General features: G+C 31.4%; 1 protein-coding gene and 1 long non-coding RNA gene across 2 annotated transcripts in view; both read right to left on the reverse strand.

Annotated features, from left to right (window-relative positions):
- The window catches only part of LOC106332473, a 5,012-nt gene extending 4,132 nt beyond the window's left edge, over window positions 1-880 (reverse strand). Inside the window, exon 1 of the long non-coding RNA XR_001268099.1 lies at window positions 80-880. This is a non-coding gene — a long non-coding RNA (uncharacterized LOC106332473). The remainder of the gene's footprint in view (window positions 1-79) is intronic.
- A 3,028-nt stretch (window positions 881-3,908) lies between these two features.
- On the reverse strand, window positions 3,909-4,310 carry LOC106329944 (uncharacterized mitochondrial protein AtMg00810-like). The gene has a single exon (XM_013768539.1). The coding sequence runs from the start codon at window positions 4,308-4,310 to the stop codon at window positions 3,909-3,911; it is 402 nt and encodes a 133-aa protein (XP_013623993.1).
- Window positions 4,311-23,072: the final 18,762 nt, after the last annotated feature.

Consider the following 23,072-nt stretch of genomic DNA (forward strand, 5'->3'; position numbering starts at 1 on the left):
AGACGGATCATGTTTCGAAACTAAACTTTCCATAATGGTAGTACTAAACTAGCTCGGGATTTAACGGAATAGCCCTCACCTTAGCAATGAAGAGAAGTGGTATATATGACCTCCAGCTGCTCAAATGGACTCCAAATCTGAAATCAGATCGAAATTTCGAGTCAGAACGCCTTTCGAACGGTTTAAAACGGGTATTTACGGAAAAGTCAACTCGTTGGTCAAAGTCAACCCGGTCAAGCTTTGACCAGAAATCGATTTGACTAAACCGACCGGTTTACCCTAACCGAAACGAAATCAATTTAAACCGGTCAAACCAGTGGTTAACCGAGTCAACCGAGTTGACTCACTGAGTTGACTCGGACGAGTTGACCGAGTCACCGGCGAGTTACCGGCGACGGTCAACGGCGGCGACGGCGGATATTCCGGCGGCGGGGGACGGTGGTCCGGCGGTGGCGACGTTTTCCGGCGGCGGCGCGTGTACCTCACGCGCGCAGAGGCGAAACTTCCGGAGGCGCGTGCGGCTTCGTCCGGACTCCGATTGAGGCGTTTTTGGTGGCCACGGATTCGTCTCGACGAGAGGAACACGATGGTAGTCTTGGATTCACGAGATTCATCACGGTTAGAAAGTTATGGTCGATTTACTAAAACGGCCGAAACTTAACTCAAAAACATGGCGGTTTTCGATTACCTTTGGTTGCGGATGATGGTGGTGACGAGCTTGACGACGTCCTGGCGTGTGGTGGCTCCGGCGACGAGCTCAGGTGAGCTTTCTCTCTTCTTCTTCTTCTTCTTCTCTCTCTCTCTTTCTCTCTCTCTCTCTCTCTCTTTCTTAAGTTTTATAGAAGTTGGAGATGGTGGGGAAGAAGGTGGAGATGGTGGAAGAGAAGGTGGAAGTGGTGGGGTTGGAGAAAGAAGTGGAGATGGTGGGAGTGGTGGGTCATTACAAAAACCATACCTGAGACTCTGAACCAAAAGGCGCTAGTTAAGTTCGTTGCCAATAATATCTTTCTTTTCTCAAATTAAGAAAATTCGGTTCGTCATGTATTACGAATTTCTGATATTTCTTTCTTGGTGAAGCGTTTAAAGAGTATATGGCATCGTTTTAGCAATTGGATTTAAGTTTGCTTCCATTTAGTTCATATTATTGAAGTAACAAAGATGCAATCATGGCGAAGTGGTAACTTTTCTTCCATTTCATAATTTCCATGAGCTTTATTCATTTTAAAGTAAATTTAATAACTAAGTTACTAATATATTTCTAGGATTTTTTTTTTTTATGTTTACCTAACCGAAAATTAATAATGTTCTTATGGTTATATCCTATTGTAGATTGTTTTTAATGAAACGATTTGTTTTCCCGTGATTATAAGTTTCTTACTTCATACCTAACTTATTAACTAGTTGATGTCCTTCACCTTGTGCGGACTAATATTTAAATATATATATAACAATTTTTAATTCTAATATTTATTTTATTTTAAAAATTATTGAATTAGATACAAATTTAAATTAATATTATGTAATAATACTTCGATATTCATATTGCTAATCAATATACTAAATTATGTTATATTGTTTCATAGTTTTATTTATGCATGTAGATTTTGGATCAAAATATTTTCTATAATAATAATCAAATTAAAAATTGGATTTATTGTATTTGGACTGAAAAGAAATCCAGTGACAATGAAAGGATTATAAGCAATTACAACCCATAAAAAAATTAACAAAATAATAATAGCCTAGGGGTGTTCAATCCGGTAAAACTGAACCGAACCAAAATTGAGAAGATAGTTTAGATTTTGTAGTACCGAATAAACTGAATGGATGTTATTTTTAAAAAACGTACTATATGGATATGGTTTAGTATATATTAACCGATCAACCGAATAAACAAAAAAAATTGATTAATTAAAAAATATTGTATACTTATATAAAAAAATTATAATAATTTATATTTGGATCAATATTTCTAATAAGAATCAGAGAAACTGGATATAATATTAGTCATTCGAATCATAAAATAAATATAAGAAAAACCTGTTCCAAAACAATAAATAAGATTAATGTAATTATGATATATCGGTAGATATTGTTAATATCTATTGATTAATTAAATGTCTTAAATATCATGATAATTGTATATTAAAATATATTTTTAAAATAATAGTTATATATCAGTAGAATAGTTTAATGTTTATTATTTATCTTAAATATAATAATATATATATAATAAAATAAAATTTTAAATAATAATATTAATTAAACTAATTACTTATTCTAAAATAATGGAAAAAATGACACGTAAGCAAATTCACTAAAATCATGAAAAAAACGATAAGTAAACAAATTTACTTCTCAAATAATAGTATAGATTTGTTTTTCTACCGTATATGAGTTAGTATTAGTTATTTACAAACACCTTCTTCTTTTTAATTGGTTAGACCGTTTTTGACAAAAAAAAAATTGTTAGACCGTTAAAGACTTTTTTTGTCAGCATTTTTACTAAAGGGTCGAAACCCAAACATTACAAGTAGATTCAACATATTCTTATTTATACATTCAGCCCAGTCGAAACCCAACTAAACACAAAATAAAGATTAAGAAAAAAAAACATGTGCTTTTTAACGAATAACCCTAACGCATGAGTGCCACGTGCTTCTTAAGCTGGCGTTCGACGTTTCTGGAGATTAGAGATGACGCTACCAGTTCCGCCGGGGACCTACCGGATCAGAAACCTTCAGCTACTTTCTTCGACGAATTGATCTAGTTGAACGTTTCTCCATTCTTTACTCGCCGACACGATCTTCATCTTCTTGGTAGAGGTGAATCCAATGAGTAGCTTCAAAGAGATAAAGACATGACCGACCTTGCTAGAACGCTTTAAAAAAAAAAAAGCTTAAGCTAATTCTGAACCTGCATCATCTCTCCACGCTTGATCAATCATCTTAAGCTGAAACCCTCAAAGGATACTTCGCCATAATACTCTGAAACCGAAGATTGATTCCTTGTATAGGAAAGAAATTAAGCTTAACTAACAAGAAGATTGGAGTCTTATAAAATCAAATGAAATATCAATTAAAAAAGGATGGAGAAAGTCGGATTTAAAACACAACAAAATCGCTTTAGAGAAAAGCGAGTTCGCCTTGCGAAAACCCAAAATTGATCCGCAGATCAAAATGCAAAGTATAGAGAAGCCAATAACTGAAACTGCAAGCTTAACATTGAAAAAGGGAAAGACTGAATATATATATAGCCCGAGTACAACGTGCCACAAACGTGGACTTCAACTACTTCCTAAGAATGAGGAACACGAACATGACTGAATCAAATACACTGAATCAAATACTAAAACTGAAGCAAATATCCCTAAATAATAGGAACTAGATTTGACTGAGCTAACCGTTTAATCCTAACAAATCCTCCCTTAAACTGAAACATCATGTTTCAGTTTAATACGACACTCCACGCATTCCATGCAGCTTCTCTAAGGTCTCCAACTTCAGGGGCTTAGTCATGATATCTGCAACTTTCTCCTCCGTTAGTGAACCAGATCAACCACTCCATCCTTTGTGAGATCCCTGAGGAAATGAAACCTCACATATATGTGCATACTCCTCTTATGCATCATTGGATTCTTAGAGAGCTTGATAGTGGACATGTTGTCACAGTATATGATCATGTCTTCCTTCTGCAACAGCTCAATTTCTTCTAATATTCTTCTCATCCAAATCACCTGACAAGCACACCCTGCTGCAGCTACGAATTCAGCTCATGTGGTGGACAATGTAACCACCAGTTTTTTCTTAGATGACCAAGAGATGACTGCATCGCTTAAGAACAGAACATAACCCGATGTGCTTCTCCTTCTGTCTAAGTCACCCGCATAATCACTGTATGAGTAGGCTTCAAGTGTTCTGCTCCCTGTTCCTTTTGTAGTGAACACCTAAGTCCATCGTCCCCTTAACATACTGAAGTACTCTTTTCACAGCTCCCATATGAATTTGCGTAGGACTTTCCATAAACCTACTGATCAGACCAAGAACATACGTTAGATCAGGTCTTGCAGCAGCCAAGTACATCATACTTCCCACCATCTGCTTGTATACACTAGCGTCTGCCTTCCCTGATCTATCTTCCTTCACCAGTTTGGTTCCCAAAACAATGGGATTCCTAACTGAGTTGCAGTCTTCCAACTTAAACCTCTCCAAGCTCTCACGAGCGTACTTCTTCTGGCACATGAATATCCATGTCTCATCTTGAGTGATCTCCACTCCAAGAAAGTACCTCATTTCTCCTAGGTCAGACATGTCGAATCTGTCTTCATGGAGGCTTTAAACTCCTCAACCATACTCGCCTTAGTTCCTCTCACAATCAGATCATCGACGTATAGAGACATGATAAGCAGATTACCTTTGGTCAACTTTTACGAAAAGTGTGTGTTTGTGTGGACACTTTTCAAACCCCTACTTTGTGAAGTAACCCTCAATCCTGCTATACCAAGCTCTTGGAGCTTGTTTGAGCCCATATAAAGCTTTGTTGAGCTTGTATACCTCGGTTTCACGCCCCTTCTTCTCATATCCTTGTGGCTGATCAACATACACTTCTTCACTGAGCTCTCCATGGAGAAAGGCACTCTTCACATCAAGTTGATAGATCATCAAACCCTTTTGAGCAGCCAAAGCAAGAATCACTATAATAGTATCCCATCTAGCTACTGGAGCGAAAACCTCAGTGTAGTCAATACCATAATTTTGTGCATACCCCTTTGCAATAGACGAGCTTTGCACTTGTCAATCTCACCATTATCATTCAGCTTGGTCTTGAAAATCCACTTCACCTGATTGTATTTGCTCCAGCCGGTTGAGTGCACAACTCCCATGTCTCATTTCTCTCAATGGAATCAATTTCTTGATCCATAGCTTTTCTCCATCTGGTGTCTTCTACAGCTTCCTCATAGCATGATGGATCGCCAAGTTCAGTGAAGAAAACAAAGTTCTCTATTCCTTCTTCTTCATCTTTAAAAAGGTTTTCTCCACTCACATACTCTTGGATCCATGTTGGCGGTTTTCTTCTTCTTCCTTCTTGTACGCTTGAGCCAATTGCATTGGATTCACTATTGTTTTCAGTTCCAGTTCCTGCATCAGCTTCTGGTTCTGTCTCTTCTGTAGAATCTTCATCATTCTATGAGAACTCTTTATATTCTTCTTCTGATTCATTCTTTCACTCCCATTCAGCATCTTCTTCAAACACTATATCTCTGCTTATGATGATTTTACCTCCCACTGGATCATACAATCTGTATGCTTTGGATTCTTCACTTAACCCAAATAGGACACACTTGATATTCTTATCATCTAGCTTCTTTCTCTTCTCCTTGGGTATATGTGCATGAGCAATACACCCAAACAACCTGAAGTGGTCAACAAGTGGAGTCTTTCCACTCCAAGCTTCTTCCGCTGTAATTCCATCAATAGCTGCAGCCGGACTGCGACTCAGAACATGGATACACCTCATCGTTGCTTCAGGCCAAAAGAGCTTAGGTACCTTTTTCCCGATCAACACACTCCTAACCATGTTATTGTGGTTCGGTTCTTTCGCTTAGTAATCCCGTTTTGTTGCAGTGTGAACGCTGCAGTTAGTTGCCTTTGTATCCCCTGACTTTCACACAACTCCTTGAACTCTCCTGAGTTATATTCTCCACCTCTGTCTGATCTTACCCACTTAATCAGTAGACCAGTTTCCCTTTCTACCAGCATTGAACTTCTTGAATGCATCTAGAGCTTGTGACTTTTCACTGAGAAAATCAACCCAACATTTTCGTGAGAAGTCATCAATAAAGGTGATTATGCACCTTTTGTGGCTGCTTGATTCTGGTGTTATTGGCACACACAGATCTGAGTGAATCAGTTGCAGCTGTCGTGATGCCCTCCATGTGCTCCTTTTTGGTATTATCTCCCTTTGTTACTTCCCAGTTATGCAGTTTTTGCACAGCTTGCTTGGCACCTTGATTTCGGGTATACCTCTCACCATACTTTTGGACTGCAACTTTCTTAGCGAGTTGTAGCTCAAATGCCCATATCTGCAATGCCATAAGTGTGTTGCGTCCTCTGTTGACGTTTTGAAGCAAGTCAAGTCTTGTGCCATCATCTTTGCTTTGATCACAAATATTCGTTTGGACGTCATGACCGATTTCATGATCAACCCACTCTCTGGATGATACAACTTGCATGCTTCTCTCTGAATAAGAACCGACATTCCTCTCTCTACCAACTGACCAATGCTTATCAAGTTGTTCTTCAGTTCTGGAATGTAGTACACATTCGTGATGATGTGTGATGCTCCTTCAGTCTCAAGTTTAACATTGCCTCTTCCCACTACTAACATCTTTGAGTTGTCTCCCAGCTTGACTGTATGTTTGTAGCCTTCCTCCAAGTCACTGAACCATTTTTTTCTCCACACATATGGTTGCTACATCCTGTATCCAGAAACCATATTTGCTCAACATCTTTCACGTCCACTTGTGCCATTAGAACCATGTCTTCTAAGCCTTCAAACTCTGCATAGTTCGCTCCTTTCTCCCAGTCAGGACATTCGTTTTGGAAATGTCCTAGCTTATGGCACTTGTAGCACTCCACCATGGCTTTGTTGAAGGAGCCTCTGCTTGCTCCTCCTCTTCTTCCTCCAAAGGCTCCTCGATTTTTCACCTCTTCCTATCGACCATTCTCTCCTCGTCCTGACCCCATGTCTTCACTGACTTTGAGCACTTGCTCTTCACTCTCCTTCTTTTTGAACTTTTGTTCATGAACAAGTAGCGAGCTCTGAAACTCATCAATCGAAATATTTTTGATATCTTTTGATTCCTCTATCACACACACTATATATATGAAACTCTCAGATAGATTTCTCAACACCTTTTCCACCACTTTGCTATCATGCATGTCTTCTCCCAAGTTCCTCATGTCATTGGCGACAAGCATCACCCGAACAAAGTACTATGTTACACTCTCGCCGTTCTTCATCTATAAGATCTCAAAGTCTTTTCGCATCCTCTGCAACTGAGCACTACGAACACGTTCATTTCCTTGAAACTTGGCCTTTCATGGAATCCTAGAGATCTTTGGAGTTGTTCTTCTGCAAGATTTTCTTTATGATGGTTTTGTCGATAGAAGCAAACAAGTAGTTTTTCACCTTCAGGTCTTTGAGCTTCATCTCTGCCAATTATGCTCGTTATTGGCCGTTGAGTACTGTCCCCCGAGCCGGTTATGGGATCCATTCCTCAATGAGACTCCACCATTCTTTGGATCTCAACAGGTTCTCCATCAGCATGGCCCAATGTTCATAGTCTCCATCGAACTTGGGGATGCTTAACACACTCTCTTTCTCAGCCATCATTTCTCTCTTCACTCTCGATTTTGCTCTGATACCAAATGTAAAGTATAGAGAAGTCAATAACTGAAACTGCAAGCTTAAAATTGAGAAAGGGGAAGGCTCAATATATAGCCTGAGTACAACGTGCCACAAACGTGGACTTCAACTACTTCCTAAGAATGAGGAACACGAACAAGACTGAATCAATTACTAAAACTGAAGCAAATATCCCTTAATAATAGGAACTAGATTTGACTAAGCGAACCGTTTAATCCTAACGCAAAAATATTTACACCCAAAAGAATCGATTCAATCATAAGATTGAATCGCAAGTGAAGCTTCTCATCTCTTTTTCTCCCGTAAAAGAGAGAGAGAGAATGGTGAGAAGAGAGAGAGATAATCGAACAGTGTTAGACCGTTAAAGATATTTACTGGATTTTGGACCTTTTTTATAACAAGTCTCTTTGATATATATATATATATATATATATATATATATATATATATATATATATATATATATATTAACCGTAAAATAGACCCACACATAACATTTAATGATTAACTTCTTTATAGGTGAAACAAAAATGTCCTTACAGGAAATTAATGTAATATTTTAATTTATGTTGATTGTTGAAACAGTAAGAATATTTTATTTAATTTGTTACAACTGCTTATAAATATCTTATTGTCATATGTTTGCTCTTTTGTGATGATACATAAAATGAAATTTCAACTAAAATAATTTTACATAGAATAGTCAACTCCATATCTATCTATCTATCTATACTATTAAAATAGAAGTCATGACTTTTTTTCATGTGTGATATTTTAAAATAGACCGTCTCCTAAAGAAATTGTTTAGATTATTTTTTATATTTGCATAATAAAATCCTAACAACATAACAATTCCCTTTTTATTCCATCAAAATATTATTAGATAATAACATTATTTATTTTGAAAAAAAATTATTCCATTAATATATAATCATATTTGCATATAACCATTTATTGGCTAGATGTATTGAGCCATGGATCGCTCCATGCTTTGACCAGCTTCCAGTCACCAACGGACCATCACATATTCCGCACTAGCAGGTCCCTTCCCAGCAAAATTTATCGCCAGCCATGTGACTTCGTCGCTCTGTCTGGACATAGTAAAAAGTCCTCGGCTTGACAATACTTCCCGAATAGGATTCTAGAGAGGAGGCATCAGGGGCGAAGCTAGTAAGGAGAGAGGGTATGCACATGCACCCATAATATTTTTTAAAATAGTGTGTTTCTTAGCCTAATTTTATATAAACACATATTATCATTCGTAAATTTATACTGTGTGCACCCAGTCAGAAATCAGTTTGGATTCGCTACTGGGAGGCATGACGGATTGTGCAATAGTCTCCAGCTTAATTTAGCAAGGAAGGCGTCGTTGAAACACAGAAAATCTCTAAACCTGAGTCCTCCATTTGACTTGGTTTGTGACATGTCCCAAGAAACCCTTGTCATTTTTTTTGTTCCAGAATTGGAATCCCACCAGAACCTTGTAATCCAAGACTGAATATGCTTGTAAAGAGACACCAGAAGCTTAAAACAAGTCATAACATGAAAAGGAATTGCATTTAAGACACTCTTTAGCATGACTAGTTTCATAGCTGTGGAGAGGAGCCTATTTGACCATCCTTTTGCTTTTTGCTTGATCATGTCCACAATCGACGCAAATATATCTTTCTTCCTATGCCCGAAATGCTCGAAAAGTCCTAGGTATTTGTCTACTCCTCTCTCATTTTGGATCTGAAGAGAATATTTCACTAGCACTTTTAACCGAGGAGGAGTTCGTCTTGAGAAGGAGATTGATGACTTTGCAGTGTTAATTGCTTGACCGGAGGCTTGTTCATACCAAAGGAGAAGGCATCTAAGAACTTTATATGCGTTCTTCAATATTTAGGAACAATATCGTGTTATCCGCATATATAAGTGATTCACCCGTGGACATTCTCATCAACTGGTTAATCTCCAAAACTTTTCAGTTAACTGATCTTAATGAATCTACTCTTTTTATGCAAAGATATTTATTGATCCCTATAAGAGCATCTTACTAGGAGCAAATTCCAAGATAAAGCAGCTTAGGCCATGATAAAGTAATACCACCATTCTATATCATTCATTCAATATTCTAATTAGAAAAAAACAAGCAAAACAGTTGTGAATATTTTATTATATATGTTTCGCAAGAAAACATAGAACAAAACAAATGAAGAAAAGGACACGACATACGAGGAAAGGGCTAAGTTAGTTGTTGGAGGCTGCTGTCTAAATTACGCCACCGTGGGTCTCCCGGCCTATTGTTAAAAGCACCATTAGAAAATGAATGACTCATGGTAGTTTCTTTGTACAACATTAATGTATAATATGATCTTCTTCTTTTTTTGAAAAATAATCTATTTTTAACTCAATATTTAAATTTCGTTACTTCATCATCTTGTTTTTGAAATCGAATAGGTACAATAATGTTTTTTGTGTTAAAGTTATTCATATAAATACCAACATTTTAAGAATGTATTGCTAATTCGCGAAGTTTTTTAAAACCACCGGCGAGGTATACACGAAATACATGCATGATCATCATTAGGACCATCATACTTGCCGACCATCGATGAACTGATCGGATTAACCAACCGAAGTTAGCTTCAGTCATTATATATTGAACAGAAGCAAAAGCCTCGGTAACAGTTCGAAGAACGACTTGAGATTCAAGCGATTGCAGACGATATAACTAGTAAATATGTTCCTCCACATGTCAACATATTTTATTGTTTAGGAGGAATTACCCTTACTTGTTTTTTTAGTACAAGTAGCTACAGGATTTGTTATGACTTTTTATTATGTTGTTTATTTTATTTTATTTTTTACTTCAGTTATATTTTCTTGTTTAGAATAAAGTAATGAATAGTATTTCTTTAAATTTTAAGATATATTGTTCACATAATCACTTTTTAAGATGGATTTTTTTAAGATGGATTTTTCTTAAGATGTATTTTTTAAATTATAAATTGGTCCTTAATTTGTATGTATTTCTTCTTTTGCCAAAATAAATTATATATGTTAATATTATGCAATTAATGTTATTTTCAATTATTAGTTTCATCTTATTAGATATTTATATCGAAAAGCATGAAAATATTCATTTCTAAAAATTTTAGTTTGCTAAAGAAGAATCAAAGATAAATAAACACATTTTTTTTACTTCAAAACGCTTTTGTTAATTACTTATATAAAAATTATATATATGGTGTTTCTTTATAAAATATGTTGAATTTTTTTCTGCTTATATTATGTAATATTTTTATAGTTTAATTTATATTAAACAGTAATTATGTTGAATTATTTTTAAAATAAAATAATAGAGTAAAGTTAGTAAATACGAAAAAGTGAAAAAATATTACCAATTGATGACAAATTGGAGATATAATCTATTCGGAATATTTTTGTAAAGAGAAAATGAAGTGAACAAAAGAAGTAAATGTTTCTTTTTTATCTTTATTTTTCTAAAACTAAACTTTTGAAAATAAAAAATGAAATTAACCACTGGAAATGTTCTAAACACTAACTTTGCAATAAAAACTATTCATTAGCTTTATAAAAAGTTTTAGGGTTTTTTTTAATATTGAAAAAGTAATATGTTTTCCTTACAAATTTTGATTCTTGGTTTAAATTTTTCCAAAAGAAATTATACACATGATATTTGGAAACCAGGAAAAAGATATTGATAATTGCTGGCTGCTCATTGTTTGGCGATTTTGGCAACAATAGTCAAGTCAGCCAAATGAAGTAACAGGTTAAAACAAGAATGATTTTGACAGAAACGTAGCCATGTGATGTTACAATTAATCATTGTGGAAGTGAGCATCAAAATGTATCTTGTCTTCACAGATCTGGTTGAGCACAATACTTCCATCATTGTTTTGTATTGATTGTCGAGTCATATTTGTACCGAGTTCTGAAATACTTCATCTCTTTCAATAAGATATATATTTTAAATTTTTCATGCATATTAATAAAACATGTGATTATTTTTTTTTCTATAATTCTAAATCAATAAGAATTTAAAAAGTACAATTAAGTTTTTTTTTAAATTTGCAATTAATAATTATTAGTTGATAAAATATGCATTGAAATACAAAATATGTATCTTTTTGAAACAATTTTTTTTTACGGAAGAAGTACATTTTTATTTATCAATTTTTCTTTTGTCAAATTTTATTTATTAATTTATACTTTGGAAGGGTATTCTCATTTTTGTGGTCTTTTTTTTTTCTATTTTTCGTAGAAAGGATAGGATAGTATAAAACGTATTTCTGAGGTGGTTCATCATAAGCATAATATCAAGCACTATTCTAACTTTGAAATGAATTTCTCAATAAAAGACGAATTCGATAACATGTGAGAGTGCGAGGTAGCGTATACTAAAAATCCGTTTGGTGGAGACTTGTAGTTATCGCATTTTTCCTTACATCAAAGACAATAATATATTAACAAAGTTACAATCTGAACCTCAAAAATTATGATTGATAAATAAAATATATTTTGGAAAAAGAAAAACAAAAACTAGAATCTAAATCTTGAACTGCTAAGAAAGTGCTTTTTTTCTTCAAAATTTAAAATAAAAAAATATATTTTAAATTCTACAAACGATCAGTACATATATATATATACTTTTTTGGGCAAACATTAATATCATATGCATATATATATATATATATATATATATATATATACACGTATACCTTGATCCAATGTACTAGAGTGTTATTGGTTGCTCTTTACATAGACCTTTGTGTTTTATTGATTGTTCTATTCCGGTCTGACTTTTCAGACCACCTCAAGTTTGAGTAATAGAATAGCCGTTTGCTGCTAAAAAAAAAATGTACTAGAGTGTGACTGGAAAACCTTTTTAGCATAACTTATTACACTAATTTTAAATTTACTCTAAATTCCATTAGAAACTTACCAATCAAATGGAATATATTTTTCACTTTTACTTATTGTTTAAATAGAAAATCTAATTTAGGGTCTTATTTTTATCTACTAGGAAATGTTGTTAATTGGAAGTTTACAAAAAAAAAAAAATGTTGTTAATTGCACCTATTCTAGATTCAACCATCTTATATTTTAAAACAGAAGTCACAATTGATTCATGTGTGATTTTTTTTAAAAATGGACCTAATGAACCTATTCCTAGAAAATCATGTTACATTTAATCTCTAATCTTATCATTTAAATTTTGAGCATACCAGAAATTTTTATTGGGTTATTAATAATTGAATTTAAACAATAGATGATCCATAGGATTTATAGATAATATAAATTAAATAGATATAATTTAATGTTGTAATACTATACCTCCATATGTTAAATATTTAAATATTTGTCGATGTTAACTTTTAAAATCATAAAGATTTTTTTTAAATAATAAAAATCATATTATCTAACAATGATTAATCATTACTACCTTAAACCAATGAAAACAAATTTTAAACTATATAGTTTATTTTAAAAATTAAACAAAAACTAAATATTTAATTATTTACTTGATAATATAAATCTATGAAGCGAAAAATTTAATTTTAAAAATAACTTCTAAATTTGTGAAATGTTACAATATCTTTGAATATGTCAATAAAACAATATTTTACTAATCTTTATATATATAGTTACGATTTTAATAATGAAATAATAATCCGAAAATATATATATAGAAGAAGATACAAATACATGTGAAAGTTTGAAACAATCTATTCAATGAAAAAATATACCGTAAACTTATTATGTTTTAAAAACCGATAGACACATATATATTATAATATATACCAATTTAGAATTGAAAACAAAATGTTTATATAAAAATAAATGAAAACAAAAATCTGTGCAACGAGATATAGTTTATTAATTATTATACATGTGTATCATAAAAGATAGGGAGAATTTGCCTCATATTCATAAGAGCCAACAAAATGAAGAATATATTCATACCACTGTTCGGACTCACAAAAAAGACTGGTTTGGTCCAAAATTGCCGAAAAGAACCCTCCAAGCGCGTGTGCGTGGGCAAGCATACATAAAGGAGAACCCATGTGATTAATTGTGTTGTACCAAAAACTATACTCACTTCTATATCCTAACCACTAACTTAATAAATTTAAACCATCAACATTTCCCGAACAAGAACCATGGTGTTCGTGTTACTCATGTTAGTCTCTGCTATATAAATATACACTATATGTAATATAGTATGGGCAGACAAGAAACAAAAATACAATAACACGAGTATGATTCATGCAATGGAGGATGACCGCACAATCAAACAAACATATGGTATTTAAGTTCGAGCTGTAGAAACTTGAGTATGTGTAGGGAGAAAGTTAACCGGATTCAATATGGAACCCCACATATATCAAATGCAAATAAAGGTAATGAAAGTTGGTGAATCAAATGTATACGAGCAGTGTAAACAGCTAAGTATATTAATGTACATGGCTAATGAAATAGGAGATAAAACTTGTGAATTAATGAGGGCCAAATAATCAGACTCTAATGTTAGAGAAATTTTTTTTTCTGTTTTATACCAAACCCGAGGTCAAAAGACTATACTATATGGCATATAATATGGTCATATAGTCAACCAACCAAGGAGATTTTTTCGTAGAGGCTGTGAGCAAAATACAAAATAAGAGGCATGAGCTACATGGGAACATGACATCATCGATGGAGGGAACATATATATACGCATGTACTTGTATGAAAAAACGCTGACATGCAACTATACTATATTAAATATAGTATGGCATCAGATTCAGATGTCTTTGTACAAACAAGTTGACCGATACTATACTACATTAGTAAGGTAATAGTCTTTCTATTTGCATTATGTGGTACTGACATATAAAGACTATCAAACTTTGGTAATGGCTAAGGATAAATAAATATGTTGCGCTTAGTTGAAAATAAGATATAATCCAAAATAATACAAGAAATTCGGAGGACATAGAAGTCCAAAGTCCGCGCTTAGGGAAAAGTTAAGAAAATTCGATAAGTTCCAAGTCTCATCTGAAGAAAGTTAAACAGATGGGAAGCAGCAAGTTGATTATTACGGGAGTTGGTGTGGGTTAAATGTGGAGAAGGCTTCAATTGCATATGGCATAACTGCAGTTTAAAATGCCTCTTCTGTTAGGGTCGCACATTGGTGCATGCACTGATTGGCATTGAGGTCAATGAGAACAAGCGTTGCAACAGACGTTAAACCTGCGAAATGGAATCACTGTATATTAAACTTACAAACCAACTTGATTACAGTTTCAACTATTCTATATTGCATATAATATGGTCACATATATCACGACATGTTCAATTCAACATATATTTTTATACTATGCACATATATCATATAGCATAGTAAACTATTCTAAGAGACACACCGAGCTTGTAGACTATAATCGAACCATTTTTTTGACACCATGGTGACTATACTACATACTTTGCTCATCTAGTATGTATCTCTTTACATCAAAATAAACAATTTTCATACATTATAAAAAAATATCAAGATTATTATATCAATGAACCCATTTCCGGATGTACATTAGACACAGAGAAAGTAAATGCAACAACATAACTAGGCCATCTGGCAATTGGTCAAATGTTCATTAGCTGACCATGTCAAGGAATACTACATTACCAGTGATAATATTATAGTCACTGGGCCACATCTGCTGAATTTTAGGCTATACAATTTATTCGTAGCATTGACAATACATAATACAAACATGGACCATGATATACTTCAAATATAAAGCAAAAGGATAGCTTGTATGCAACACATAACTTCACAGAACTTGGCCAAAGACAAGTTACCAAATATGCAGAATACTACTTATATTTAGCAAATAGTCTAGTAATTTAGAAGATTAATTTGTTCTTGTATGATCGAACGGTGAAACAGTTTTAAAGTACCTTTCTTTATACTCCGAAGTCGTTCACCCCTCAACCACAGATCTGCAATATATTGGCTAGGGAGGTATCGATTTCAAAAACCCGATCAGATTTTCTCGAATAATGAAACTGGGTGCTATAATGCTATGAAATCAAACTTACCTCCCATGATGTCTTCCTTTTCTCCTCTGAATTGGAGCCGCCAACGACACTTACCACCGCCTTTTGTACCCAAAATTCGAAGTAGTGTTGCCTCACGCTTTAACCCACAACGATATGAGAAATAGTCCGGCTTGTTTCACAGGTGAAACAAAGGTGAACTTTCTCCAAATCCGTCTTCGTTGTTGCTTTGTTGAGTGTTGAACGGGAGAAGAAATTGTTCAGTTGCCAGGGGTAAGTGCAATTGGAAAAAGTGGTGGGCCCAACGTTTTTCAAGCGCATGTTGGGTATTTTTGCCATTATACATAAATATAGCGACTATATCGTAGCATAGAATATGCAATGGTTACAATCTTTGTTTCGTGTGTTCCTATTGTTATGCGATCAAATTTTCCTAAAAGATATCCTTATATCAACTAAGTTACTTAATTGAAACCGACGTTACACAAATCATACTTCTGTTATGTACTTATACAATAACAATACAATTTTCAATTAGAACCAATAAACTGACATTGCCAAAACAATAGTTCGCTAAACGTTGGTTTTCTCTGCTTATACGCAGGGCCGGCCCTGGGGTAAAGCCCATAAAGCAAAGGCTTTAGGCACCAGAGAATACAAAAAATTTAGGGGCGCCTGTATATTCAAGTTTCACTTTAGCTCAGTGGTTTGAGTTGTTCTTGATCATTTTAACGTGTGGTCGCGGGTTCAAATCTACCCCTTTGCCTATTCCTCTTTTTTCATTTCTGATAATAATAACAATTGATTCACTGAAAGATACGGAGGTTTTTCATAATAACAATCCTAGTTTCCTTTATTATGCATTTCGTATTTAATGAGTTGTTGTTAGATAAAAGCAATGTTCAAGAACTCGCTAGGCGTTCCTCGTACGCTCAGATTGGGCCTAGCGTATAATGAGAAAATCGGGGATTATCCGGGGATTAATCGGGGATTAGTTTTAGGGCATTTATATATATTTAATGTTATATATTAAATATGTGTAACAATACTAATGGTTATTCGTGGTCTAGTGGTTTGCCCACCTCAAAAAGTCACACAGGTCGCGGGTTCGAGTGTATGTACAGCCATTTTCGATTTTTTTTTTGGGAACTAGGTTTAATTAATGCTGAAATGACAAAACTACCCTCGTCTTCAATCTCTCAACCTGCGATTTTACAGCCGTTTTTTCCCCTTTTTTTTCACGATTTCATAATGCTTTTGGTTGAAAATTGTTGATATGAACATATATTGCACAGATCTATGATATAATAGGTGATTCTGGGCTTACAACCTACAAAACAATCGTGTTTAAAAAAAAATCTGAGGAACTGGCCGAATCAGTGCAAATCGCCACGGTTTGCCGTCGCCTCACGCCTTTCCGGCGAGTTTCCGGCCGCCTGGAGCGCGTTTTCGAACAGGGGATAAAAGTTAAAAAACCTCTTTTTTGCTTTATTAACATAAGATAATTTATCTTCTTGCTGTTTTTTTCTTCTAATATTTATTTCTCTGTTCCCAGTTGCTCATCACGTTTCATTGTGATTTATCTTCTACGTTAGAATAGTTGCATCTCCCAAATAATTGTTTTTTTTTTCTTTTTTTATAAGTTCTTGTAGTTTTTTAAGAAACTTCTGAATCAAACAAACATAAAATTGTTATAGAACTCAAGAAAATTTGATAAGAAATAATTGATATTAACATGTTTAGCTATATTTTATGAATTAACTTTTGGGGGTAAAATGCTATTATAACATAGAACTAAATTATAAAATGTTATCAAATACAATTGCTAAGGTTGTGCCTGTAAAGATGCTGGAATTATAAAATGATGGTTGTTATCTCAACAGTCGTTTGATAATTCTGATTAAAGTTATTTCTGCATAAATAAAAATCTAACTTCTTAAAAAACCAAAAAATTTAACTATGTTCCATAAGAGATTAAATTTATTTTTAGATAGCAACTTATATATTTATAATATTTGGTATATTTTTGTTATGTAAAACTTTTAGTAAGATTTTTGAGGGGCATCATTTTTTGAATCCGCTTTAGGCGTCGGTAAAATCCGGACCGGCACTGCTTATACGATCACTTCAAATACTGACTACAAGTGTACATCAGCTTAATATACAAATCATATTTGATTATCTTCAGTTCACGAACTGCACTTTCAATACACCATAATTAGAACAATTCATATTTGACCATCTGTCATCATAGTAAACATTCCAACATCTCAAGACTGAAGTTTGGTTTGAATAGTAAACCGTTTGGTTTGAATAGTAAACCGTTTAATCATCTACCACAAAATTAACAGATTAGATACAACTTTTATTTAAATCTAACCTGATATTATGAACAGAACATAGTTAGTTTTGAATTTTGAATGTATTGTATCCAAAATCATGCAAGTTTATATCCGTTTCATCTGTTACATTACTAACATTTTTTGTAAAATATTACATTACAAACATTTTTTTTAATATGGTACATAACACATAAGACAAATCTTTATATATGGTATCTATTGTTTATAAGATTAGCTAAAGTAATACATTTATATGAAATACGTAAGTTTAATAAAAACGGGTACATTGATATATATATTGTATTTCAAAAATTTATGTGTATATCTAATAAAGATCTACATATATAAAATCACTTAAGCAGAATATCTAACAACATTTTTATAGATTAGATCAAATCAACACTACGTAATCTTCTGGACCATATCCATTTAGACTATTAAACTATTAGATTTTAAAAGTGAATTAGTTATTTTCAAGATTTCTTCCCTTAAATTTCGATTTTGTTATGTACCAAGCTCCCATCTATATTCCATTGTTGGGCCAAATGTGTATATTTTACCAAAAAGTAACTAAAATAAATCCCATAAATTTTTTGATATATTTAATAAAATATTCATTTTCATTTTTCTAAAAAAAAATAATCATAATGTATAATATGAAATTTCTAGAGCACAATTAAGCATGCACTTTTATACTTACAATGTTACAAAAATGTAATGAAACTCAAAATTAATAAATTAGATCAAACAAATTTATTTTTGTTATAACCATTAAATAATTAAATTAATTAAAAACAATTATTTTGTATAATATAATTTAAAATAATATAAAATTTCAACAAAATAATCTCTTTAGTTTACTGAAAATATCAAAATTAATATCAAAGTCAAGTCACTAAATTACTACTTATGAAACATTATACATAATAAACTAACACCATATATGTGCAACATATATTAGGGCTGGGGAAAAAATCCAAATTAGAAGAACCGAACCGAATCCGATCCGAAAAAGTAGTACTGAATCCGAACAGAAATTCGTTAAGAATCCTAACGGGTCACAATTTTGGTATCTAGAGAACCGAAACCGAACCCGATCCGAGTCGAAGTATTTCGGGTATGCGAATATATCCGAAATAGATTTATATACTTAAATACATTAATTAATTTTAGATTTAATCTATAATAAATGTCCAAAAATACTTGAAAATATGTATAGATAGTCAAAGTTGAATGTCTAAAATATCTAAACAATACTCAAAACATCAAAATACTTGAAATATCTATTGAATCTCTATTCAAGTCAAACTAATTTATATGTTAGGTTTAGGTATTTTGGCATAAATTATTCAAATTTATATGTAATATCTTATTTTTTATTTTAGTTTTTGAGAAAATAAAGTATATATGAATTTTAATTTTTTTTAAAAAAAATTAAATAGGTTATCTGAACCCGAACCCGCAAAGATCCGAACCAAACCCTAACCTACATCTACAAAACCCGAATGGGGATGAAATTTTAAACCCCGAAAACCTAAAACCCGAATAGAACCGAAACAAACCCGAATGGGTACCCGAACATCCACCTCATATATTATAACAAAAATCATTTCTATACATGTAAAGAAAAAATGTTATTTAGATGTCAATATATATATATATATCCACATATTTTATAATATAAAATAAAAAATGACAAATTTGTATATTGTGTAATATAATATGAATAATTTTAATGAAGGTTTTGTAAAACAATGTCCGCGCATAGCGCATGTCTATATATAGTTGTAGCTTAACATAGAAGAAATAAAATGGTTAAAAGTGGAGTAATACAAAATGGGTGGAAAGAGAAAAGTAAATAAAAAATTAGAGTAAATTATTTCTCTATAAAATACAAAAGGAAAATTTTAGAGTATTTTTCACTCTTTTTTTTCACTCTATCTACATAGAGTAAATATTTCATAATGATGATTTACCTAAGTGGTAAACTTTTAGCATGGAGTAAATTAAAGTTCAGAGTAATTTTTTAATGTATAGATACCATCCAATCACACTCTACATTTAACTAGAATAATGTTATTTGTTTATTTTCCACTCTTTCCTAACATTTTCATTTTCGCTCTTTTCTAACATCTTTTTTTTTTGCTCTAAACACTATTAAAGAAATGAGTTGCGATGTATTATCAACACATTGATTTTGAAATAAAAATGATTGTCATACTACTAACTATGACATGGCTTGAATCTAATTGTAACATAGATATTTACATTTAATGTTAATTTATATTTTAGATAAGTTTTTAAAATATGATAATGACTCATAAATCATCATTAATATAACAATAAATAATATAATAATATAAATATAACAATATTTTTAAATTTTTAAAAATTTAAAATATTGTTTAATTATATTTTTTATAATTTTTATAGAAAAAAAATCTTCAAAAATCTATGCAGTTTTCTTTAAAATAATTATATTCCAATTACCACTAGTTTCTTTTTAATATCTAAAAATTTTAGAAATATTATTTAGTTTTGGATTTTGATAATTATACACCTAACCAAATTTTTCTTATTTTATAGAATATGATTTAATATATTTTAACCAAAATAAATAGATAAATAATATTTCCAAGATTATAATTTTAAATATATATATATATATATATTAAATATAAATGTAAATAAAAATATATATTTTATCATAAATTTTACATATTATTAAATTAAAATTTAAAATTAAATATTGTAAGCAAGTAATAAAATCTAAAAATAACAAAATTTATTTTTAAATGTGTTTTAAATTTTAAGGCTTATATTTCTTTACATGATGCAAGAAAACACTAAATTTCTTTTCTACATGGTGCAAGAAAAAATATCGTTTACACTAATATCACCAATTTTGCCCTAGGGTAAGCCAACACATAAGAATTATACAAATTTATATCTTGCTCTCAGTTGGTCCGTGCATATATATAAATATATGTATAATTATGTAAACATCAGTCGAATTTCAAGTTTTTTATGATGTTGATTTATTTTATTCAAGCTCAGAAAATATCGGTTAAAATTCCATGTATATTATTTGAGAATCATTTAAAAAGTTGTAACCTATATTTTGTACTAATTACAAAAATACATAATGATGTATCACTTAATTAGGATGTCAATTTGGTTTACGTAACAACATAAAAATCAATTGAATAATTTGTACGTCCAAAATCAATTGTTAGGAAACATTATATTAACTCAAAATATAAGAAGCTTGTATTATTTCCTTAAATAAAAGCTACGGTATTAACTAATATGATTAATATATATATGAAAATTAATGATTATGAATAATAAATATTTGATAACAATTTTTGTATCCTTTCTCATTTATGTTTAATTTTATATTATTAAAATAATTTTGATAACAATTTTAAAATAACTATAAATTTAGAAAAATATTAAAAATCCCACTTTGAAATTTTTTTGATCAACGGCTAAATTTTGTTTGTTATAACGAGATACAAATGATCATAAAGTCGTATTAATATGAATTTTATTTGATAAATATTCATATTAAATAATCCATATATGTATATCTATTTTAATATCGTTTAATTAAACTATGTACCATTTACAAATACATAAATATGTTAATTTTGAAATTTTCATTTAAAAAGTATTGAGACCTTAATATTTTAGTTTTGAAATTTGCATCAAAAAAATATCACATTGAAATTTTTGGAATAATGGTTTAAATTTTTTGTTACATCAAATATACAAATGTTAATAAAACCATATGAGCAGGAAGTCTCTATAATAAATAATTATATTAAAATATGATATATATTTATGTCAATATCATTGAAATTTAATTATATACTACATAAAATAAATAAAAAATGATTACTTTGATTTATTTACCATAAAAATATTATAAATAAACAAAAGGTATTATTTTGATTACTCCTATATATTAATTGACAAACAATTGACTACTCTCGCAAGTGTAAAATTTTATTAATTAACATTGTTCGAAAATCTTACAAGAGATCGATACAATGAAGATTTATTTAGAAGCTATTGAAATCACCTGGCGAGAACATGGATTGCACAACAAATTTGCTTTCCTAATCCTAACCCATTTTCTATTCGTCACAACACCGACATAGACTATATGGAAATGTTGATTGACAATCTGAAATGGTAACTTTTTTAAGTTCAACCCATAGTTTTCTTTAAATGGACTTATAACAATTTTTAATGATTAACTAAATGGGCCACGTACATAGTAAAATGTGTTTTGGTTTAAAAAAATTTGCATACCCAAAATCAATATGAACCATCATTAGTTTTGTTTAAAGTTTTGTTATAATGAAAATATAGGGTTGGACAAAAAAACCAAATCCAAAAAACCGAACCAAAACCGATCCAAAAAAATAGTACTGAACTTTACCCAAAATTGTGTAGATATCCGAATGGGTTCAAAATTTTGGTATCTAGAGAACTGGAACCGAACATGATCTGAACCGAAATATTTTGGGTATATGAATATATCTGAACCAGATTTATATACTTAAATCTATTACTTATTTTAAAATTTAATATCTAAAAAAATATACAAAATATATAAGATATTTTTAAGTTATCCAAAATAGTCGAAAATATATACAAATATTTATAAGTACATGTTTAAAATAGCTAAACGATACTAAAATACCTAAACTACTTAAAATATCTATTGATTTCATATCTAAATATTTAAGCTAAATTAATTTTTATGTTAAGTTTAAGTATTTTGACATACATTATTCAAATTTATATGTTATATATATTATTTTTATTTTTATATTTTCAAAATTTTAAAGTAAATATGAACTTTAATTTTTGAAAAACATTTAAATATCTTATCCGAACTCAAACCCAAACCAAACCCGCAAAGATCCAAACCGAACCAAACCCGCAAGGATCTGAACTGAACTGAATCAAATGATATTCGAATGCTCACCTCTAATCAAATGTAAAAAAAACTCGCTTCGCGTACGACGCAAATTATCATCTAGTTATCTAACTTACAAGGCATACTTATTGTCCTCTGTGGATAACGAATCCTCTGAGTTGCGTTTTACAATTAGTCAAAAATGCTTATTATCGGTCAAAAATAGCTTATTATAGTACTATTGTAAAGTAAATTAAGTTTAAAATCCTCTGAATTTTGATAGTTTCCTATTCATAAACGTTTCCAAATCCGTACAACCGAAG

This window comes from Brassica oleracea, chromosome C3, assembly GCF_000695525.1.
Source record: "Brassica oleracea var. oleracea cultivar TO1000 chromosome C3, BOL, whole genome shotgun sequence".
Classification (NCBI taxonomy): domain Eukaryota; kingdom Viridiplantae; phylum Streptophyta; class Magnoliopsida; order Brassicales; family Brassicaceae; genus Brassica; species Brassica oleracea.